The following is an 8,410-nucleotide window of genomic DNA, read 5'->3' on the forward strand; positions in this document are numbered from 1 at the left end:
CTCCGTCTAAAAAAAAAAAAAAAAAAAAATACAAACCTATTTTTAAATCTGCCAAACCAAATGATTAGGTAAATCTTGTTTTTTGTTTTTGTTTTTAAATTTTTGTCCGGACATGGTAGCTCACGCCTGTAATCCCAGCACTTTGGGAGACCGAGGTGGGATGAGCGCTTGAGGTTGGGATTTCAAGACCAGCTTGCCAACATGGTGAAACCCCGGGTCTACTAAAAAAATACAAATATTAGCCGGATGTGGAGGCCCCAGACTGGAGTGCAGTGGCATGATCATAACTCACTGCAGCCTTGACATTCAGGGCCCAGGTGATCCTCCTGCTACAGCTCCCCAAATGTTTTCTTTTCTTTTTTTTTTTTTTTTTGAGATGGAGTCTTGCTCTGTCACCCAGGCTAGAGTAAAGTGGCGCAATCTCAGCTCACTGCAACCTCCACCTCATGGGTTCAAGCAATTCTCCTGCCTCAGCCTCCTGAGTAGCTGGGATTACAGGCGCCCGCCACTGCCCCGGCTAATTTTGTTTGTTTGTTTGTTTTTTGAGATAGAGACTCCCTCTGTCACCCAGGCTGGAGTGCGATGGCGTGATCTTGGCTCAGCGCAAGCTCTGCTTCCTGGGTTCATGCCATTCTCCTGCCTCAGCCTCCCAAGTAGCTGGGACTACAGGCGCCCACCACCGCCCCCAGCTAATTCTTTTTTGTCTTTTTAGTAGAGACAGGGTTTCACCGTGGTCTCGATCTCCTGATCGTGTGATCCGCCCACCTCGGCCTCCCAAAGTGCTGGGATTACAGGCATGAGCCACCGCGCCCGGCCTTTAATTTTCATATATGAAGAGCTAACATGGTTTTTAATTGGGTGCATGCCTTGGATAATCCATTCAAAAGCAATCACTTAGTCCAGTTTAATGAAACATATATCCTTCGTGTACTGATGGAAAGGCTGGTGGTATATATTGAGGCCATATTTCCAGATCAGACTGTGCTGGTTTGTTGTTGTTGTTGTTGTTTTTTGAGATGGAGTCTCACTCTGTCACCCAGGCTGGAGTGCAATGGTGTGGTCTCAGCTCACTGCAACTTCTGCCTCCCAGGTTCAAGCAATTCTCCTGCCTCAGCCTCCCGAGTAGCTAGGATTACAGGTGTTCCCTAGCACGCCCGGCTAATTTTTTGTATTTTTAGAGAGATGGGGTTTCAACCATGTTGGTCAGGCTGGTCTCGAACTCCTGACCTTGTGATCTGCCCACCTCGGCCTCCCAAAGTGCTGGTATTACCGGTGTGAGCCACCGCGCCCAGCCGACTATGCTGGTTTGAACAGATATGACAAGAGCAAGAACCCTGGCTGAATTTTTGTGGGTGGCTCCAGTAGAGTGGCTGGTAACCCATCTTGCTCTCAAGAGTACAATGAGGTAAAAGGAAAGAGTTCCCGATTTTGTTTTGTTTTGTTTTGTTTTGTTTTGTTTTTGAGACAGAGTCTCGCTCTGTCACCAGGCTAGAGTGCAGTGGCGTGGTCTCAGTTCACTGCAATCTCTGCCTCCCAGGTTCAAGCAATTCCTCTGCCTCAGCCTCCTGAGTAGCTGGGACCACAGGTGTGTACCACCACACCCGGCTAATTAAAAAAAAATTTTTTTTTGTATTTTAGTAGAGACGGGGTTTCACCATGTTGGCCAAGATGGTCTTGATCTCTTGACCTCATGATCTGCCCACCTCAGCCTGCCAAAGTGTTGGAATTACAGGCACGAGTCACTGCGCCCAGGCCCCGAATTATTTTTTAATAGAAATGAGTTCTTGCTAAGCTTCCCAGGCTGGTCTCAGACTCCTAGACTCAAGCGATCCTCCCACTTTGGCCTCCCAAAATGCTGTGATTACAGGCATGAGCCACCATGTCTGGCCAAATCTTCTGTTTTAAAATAATCGTAATATATCCTAAAACCTAAATATAATTTTTAACTTTTTATTTTTAGATCATTAAAGATTCAGTACAGTTCTAAGAAATAATACAGAGAAATCCCCTATTGCTGGGATTACAGGCACATGCCACCATGCCCACCTAATTTTTTGCATTTTTAGTAGAGATGGGGTTTTGCCATGTTGGCCAAGCTGGTCTCGAACTCCTGACCTCAGGTGATCTGCCCGCCCACGTTGGCCTCCCAAAGTGCTGGGATTACAGGCATGAGCCACTGCACCCATCCTCTACTTTGTCATTTCAAGAATGTTACATAAGTGGAATCATACAATATACATGATTTTGAGATTGGCTTTTTTCCTCTCAGCATAATTCCCTTGATACCCATCCAAGTTGTTTGAATCAATAGTTCATTCCTTCTTATTGCTGAGTATTATTCTATGATATGGATTTACCACAGTTTGTTTAACCATTTACCCAGTGAAGGACATTTAAGTTGCTTCCACTATCAGCTATCTAAAAATAAAACTGGCTGGGCACGGTGGCTCACGCCTATAATCCCAGCACTTTGGGAGGCCTACGCCAGCAGATAGCTTAAGCCCAGGAGTTTGAAATCAGCCTGGACAACACGACAAAACCCATCTCTAAAAAAAAAATACAAAAAAAAAAAAATTAGCCAGGCATGCTGGTGTGTGCCTGTGGTCCCAGCTTCTTTGAAGGGTCACTGGAGGCCAGGAGGTTGAGGCTGCTGTGAAACATAATTGTGCACTGCACACCAATCTGGGAAACAGAGTGAGACTCTGTCTCATAAAATAAATAAATAAATAAATAAATAAATAAATAAATAAATAAAACATTATGAACACCATAATTATTTACAGGTTCTTATGGGAGATAAGAAATGGGAAATAGGGCCAGGCTCAGTGGCTCACACCTGTAATCCCAGCACTTTGGGAGGTCCAAGGTGGGTGGATCACAAGGTCAAGAGATCGAGACCATCCTGGCCAATATGGTGAAACCACATCTCTACTAAAAATACAAAAATTAGCTGGACATGGTGGCATGTGCCTATAGTCCCAGCTACTTGGGAGGCTGAGGAGAATCTCTTGAACCCGGGAGGCGGAGGTTGCAGTAAGCCGAGATTGTGCCACTGCACTCCAGCCTGGAGACACAGCGAGACTCTGTCTCAAAAAAAAGAAAAAAGAAAAAAGAAATGGGAAGTAGGCCAGGCATGGTGGCTCAAGCCTATAATCCCAGCACTTTGGGAGGCAAAGGTAGGTGAATCACCTGAAGTCAGGAGTTTGAGACCAGCCTGCCCAACATGGCAAAATCCCATCTCTACTAAAAATACAAAAATTAGTTAGGCGCAGTGGCAGGCACCTGTAATCCCAGCTACTTGGGAGGCTAAGGTACGAGAATCGCTTGAACCTGGGAGGTGGAGGTTGCAGTGAGCCAACATCATGCCACTGCACACCAATCCAGCCTGGGTGGAGCCAGACTCCGTCTCAAGAAAAAAAGAAATGGGAAATAAATTTTCTATTCTCTGGGATAAATGCCCGAGAGTACAATTGCTGGGTCACATGGTAAGTATGTGTTTTGTTTTGTTTTTTAAGAAACTGCCAAACTCGGGCAGATCACCTGAGGTCGGGAGTTCGAGACCAGCGTGACCAACGTGGAGAAACCCCATCTCTACTAAAAATACAAAATTAGCTGGTTGTGGTGGCACATGCCTGTAATCCCAGCTACTCAGGAGGCTGAGGCAGGAGAATCGCTTGAACTGGGGGCAGCGGTTGCAGTGAGCCGAGATCGCGCCATTGCCCTCCAGCCTGGACAATAAGAATGAAACTCCAACTCAAAAAAAAAAAAAAAAAAAAAACCGAAAGAAAGAAAAGAAAAGAAAGAAACTGGCAAACTATTTTCTTTTTCTTTCTTTCTTTTTTTTTTCAAATGGAGTCTCACTCTGTCACCCAGGCTGGAGTGCAGTGGCACTATCTCAGCTAACTGCAACCTCCTCATACCAGGTTCAAGCGATTCTCCTGCCTCAGCCTCCCGAGTAGCTGGAATTACAGGTGGGTGCCACCACACCCGGCTGATTTTTGTATTTTTAGTAGAGATGGGGTTTCACCATGTTGGCCAGGCTGGTCTCAAACTCCTGAGCTCAGGCAATCCGCCTGCCTCAGCCCCCCAGAGTGCTGGGATTACAGGACATGAGCCACTGCTCCAAGTCGGCCAAACTATTTTCTAGAGTGGCTTTACCATTTTACATTTCCACCAGCAATTTATGAATAATCCACTTTGTCTACATCTCCAGCATTTGGTATCACTTTTTAAAAAACTTTTAGCCTGGCGCGGTGGCTCACACCTGTAATCCCAGCACTTTGGGAGGCTGAGGCGGGTAGAATATCTGAGGTCAGGAGTTTAAGACCAGTCTGGTTAACATGGAGATACCCTGTCTCTATTAAAAATACAAAAATTAACTGTGTGTGATGGCATGCGCCTGTAGTCCCAGCTACTCAGGAGGTAGAAGAATTGCTTGAACCCAGGAGGTGGAGGTTGCAGTGAGCTGAGATTGTGCAACTGCACTCCAGCCTGGCCTATAGAGTGAGAGTTCTTCTCAAAAAAAAAAAAAAAAAAAAAAAAAGACTGGGCATGGTGGCTCATGCCTGTAATCCCAGCACTTTGGGAGGCTGAGGCAGGTGGATCATGTGAGGTCAAGAGTTCGAGACCAGACTGACCAACATGGAGAAACCCCATCTCTACTAAAAACACAAAATTAGCTGGGTGTGGTGGGGCATGCCTGTAATCCCAGCTATTCAGGAGGCTGAGGCAGGAGATAGCTTGAACCCAGAAAGCGGAGGTTGCAGTGAGCCGAGATCATGCCATTGTACTCCAGCCTGGGCAACAAGAGCAAAACTCCGTCTCAAAAAAACAAACAAACAAACAAAAAAAACTTTTAGCCATTCTGACAGATGTGTAGTGTGTCATGTGTGTTGTGTATGTGTTGACCCTTCTTTCACTTATCTATGAGAAGATAATTTAGGTACAGATAATGGCTATTGGCTTTTATTAGAGGTCTCAAAAATATATAAAGACTTCAGGCCTTCTTTGGACAGATTATTTCTGCAGTTTGTTTGTTTGTTTGTTTGTTTGAAGACAGGGTCTCACTCTGTCGCCCAGGCTGGACTGCAGTGGCGAGTTCTTGGCTCACTACAGCCTTAACTTCCCAGGCTCAAGTGATCCTCCCACTTCAGCCTCCCAAGTAGCTGGAATTACAGGCATGCTCCACCATGCCTGGCTAATTTTTTGTATTTTTTTTGCAGAGACCGTGTTTGCCATGTTGCCCAAGCTGGTCTTGAACTCCTGGGCTCAAGTGATCCTCCCACCTTAGCTTCCCCACATGCTAGAATTATAGGTGTGAGCCACCTCGCCCTGCCATTTCTGGGCAAATTAATAAGCTACTTGGTCATAGCTGACCTAGAGTCAGACACCTTCATATAAGAGCCTCAGACTTGGGACTTACTTGCATGGCTTCCAAGCCTGCAAATCTATACCCTTCTTTTTTGAGCCGTTCTTAGTGCTCTATTAATCTTTTTTGTTTCTCCCCGAAGGGCCATGCCTTACCTGTTGATTCTAAACTTCGAAGAGATATTTAAAATAATATATCAAATAATATATTTTATTTTCTCTTTCTTTCTTTCTTTTTTTTTTTTTTTTTTTGAGACAGAGTCTCGCTCTGTCGCCCAGGCTGGAGTGCAGTGACCCGAGTAGCTGGGACTACAGGTGCCCGCCACCTCGCCCGGCTAGTTTTTCTGTATTTTTTAGTAGAGACGGGTTTCACTGTGTTAGCCAGGATGTTCTCGATCTCCTGACCTCATGATCCGCCCATCTCGGCCTCCCAAAGTGCTGGGATTACAGGCTTGAGCCACCGTGCCTGGCCATTTACTTTCTCTTTCTTTGCTTTTTTGTTGAGATGGGGTCTTGCTGTGTTGCCTAGGCTAGCCTTGAGCTCCTGGACTCAAGAAGTCCTCCAGTCAGCTGCCTGAGCAGCTAGGACCACAGGCACACACCACTGCACCCAACGTAGAATATATTTTAGTTTATTTTCTTATTAAAAGCAAGCAAAACTCTTTTGTTTTCTTATGCATTCATCACCTCCAATTGGTGTCCTTTGACTTGTAGTTCTAACTGTACCTGCTGGTCAGGTTGCAGAGGAGACTGTAATTAAAGAGGAAGAAGAAGAGAAGTTGCCACTAACAAAGAAACCAAGGATAGGAGAGATGACAAACAGTGTGGAGGAAAGCAAGGTAATGTTTTTAGGAGTGATGAAAAGAATTTAAAGCCAAATTATTAAGGCCTGAACCCTTCTTCATCTTTTTTTTTTTTTCCTTTTTGAGACACAGCCTTGCTCTGTTGCCCAGGCTGGAGTATAGTGGCATGATCTCAGCTCACTGCAACCTCCGCCTCCCGGGCTCAAATGATTCTCATGCCTCAGCCTCCTGAGTAGCTGGGATGACAGGCACCTGCTACCATGCCTGGCTAATTTTTGTATTTTTAGTAGAGACGGGGTTTCACCGTGTTGGCCAAATTGGTCTCGAACTCCTGACCTCAGGTAATCTGCCCGTGTCCGCCTCCCAAAGTGCTTGAATTATAGGTGTGACGCACTGCCTATCTTTTTGTCTACTGTCTGGATAATTTATGATCAGGAATTTACTTGGTGGTGACATGGCTTACTTTTCCAGGAAGGCAATGAAAGAGAGCTACTACAGCAACAACTCCTGGAGGCCAATCGAAGAGCCCAGGAATACCGACACCAGCTCCTAAAGAAAGAGCAGGAAGCAGAACAGTACCGTCGTAAGCTGGAGGCCATAGCCCGACAGCAGCCCAGTGGAGTTGATTTTACCATGGTTGAAGAGGTGGCTGAGGTAAATGCTGTAGTAGTCACAGAGGGGGAGCTGGAAGAGAGAGAGACACAAGTGACTGGGTCCGCAGGGACCACAGAGCCTCACACTAGAGTTTCCATGGAAACTGTTTCATCTTAATATGCAAGGGCCACAATTTGCACTGTGTTCATATTAGTCCTCTTTTAAAAAAGAAAATATACAGAAGACAAACATTGCATAAAAACTAAGAGTGTCTTTAAGAAGAAAACTATAGCAGGGTGCAACGCTTGGGCTCAGGAAGGTTCTCTGTGCAATTGGAAAATTCAAAGCCATATTTAGGGAACATTTCTTCTGAGGGGCCAAAAGAATAAGGACCAAATTTCTTAGCTCACATCATTGCTTTAAGCATAGAAGTAAAAGAATACTGCATGCTGTGGGTTGATTTTTTTTTTTAATAACTAACTTTCTCACAGAAGATTTTAAGATAACATTTCTAATATATATGCACCAATATATATGCCTTTAATAATTATACCATCAAGTGACCTGAAAATGCCCCTTAGATTTATGATGCGTATCTGTTGGAAAAACTAATTGGGAGGGAGGTTAGACAAGCTTTGGGGAAGAGAAAAGGAATATAGTCCATTTCCAAAGGAGCAGGAACGCCCAACCTTAAGTTAATTTCACTGAAGAGAATTTTCTTTTTTTTTTTTTTGAGACACGGTCTGACTCTGTCACCCAGGCTAGAGTACAGTGTTACAGTCTTGGCTCACTGCAACCTCTGCCTCCAGGGCTCAGCCTCCCGAGTGGCTGGGATGAAAGGCATATGCCACCACATCACTGAAAAGAAATTTTTGATTGTCTGACAGATATGCATCCATTGTGTGTCTGTAGCTCAGATGCTTGTGTAAGAAACTGAAATAAGCTGGGTGTGGTGGCTCACATCTGTAATCCCAACACTTTGGGATGTTGAAATGGGAGAACTGCTTGAGTCCAGGAGTTTGAGATGAGCCTGGGCAACATAGTGAGAAACGTGTGTCTACAAAAAATTTAAAAATTAGCCAAATATGGTGACAGGCACCTATGGTTCCAGCTACTCAGAAGGCTGAGGTGGGAGGATCCCTTGGGCCTTGGAGGTCAAAACTGCACTGAGCCGTGGTTGCACCACTGCTTTCCAGGCCTGAGTGACAGAGCAAGACTGTATCTCAAAGGAAAAAGGAAACTAGGCCAGGCGTGGTGGCTCACACCTGTAATCCGAGCACTTTGAGAGGCGGAGGTGGACGGATCACGAGGTCAAGAGATCGAGATCTTCCTAGCCAACATGGTGACTCCCCATCTCTACTAAAAATACAAAAATTACCTGGGTGTAGTGGCACACACCTGTAGTCCCAGCTACTTGGGAGGCTGAGGCAGGAGAATCGCTTGAACCCAGGAGGCAGAGGTTGCAGTGAGCCGAGATCGCGCCACCGCGCTCCAGCCTGGTGACAGAGAGAGACTCCGTCTCAAAAAAACAAAACAAAACAAAAAAAATAGAAAATATTAGCCGGGCATGGTGGCACCCACCTGTAATCCCAGCTACTTGGGAGGCTGAGGCAGGAGAATTGCTTGAACCTGGGAGGCGGAGGTTG

General features: G+C 45.5%; 1 protein-coding gene across 1 annotated transcript; it reads left to right on the top strand.

The window, feature by feature from the left end:
- Window positions 1-6,085: 6,085 nt before the first annotated feature.
- LOC112606206 (GA-binding protein subunit beta-2-like) lies at window positions 6,086-7,314 on the top strand. The gene is made up of 2 exons (XM_025356374.1): window positions 6,086-6,206; window positions 6,642-7,314. The coding sequence occupies exons 1-2, from the start codon at window positions 6,180-6,182 to the stop codon at window positions 6,939-6,941; spliced, it is 327 nt and encodes a 108-aa protein (XP_025212159.1). The 5' UTR covers window positions 6,086-6,179; the 3' UTR covers window positions 6,942-7,314.
- The last annotated feature ends 1,096 nt before the right edge of the window (window positions 7,315-8,410 follow it).

The sequence above is a fragment of the Theropithecus gelada genome, chromosome 1, assembly GCF_003255815.1.
Source record: "Theropithecus gelada isolate Dixy chromosome 1, Tgel_1.0, whole genome shotgun sequence".
In the NCBI taxonomy this organism is placed as follows: Eukaryota; Metazoa; Chordata; class Mammalia; order Primates; family Cercopithecidae; genus Theropithecus; species Theropithecus gelada.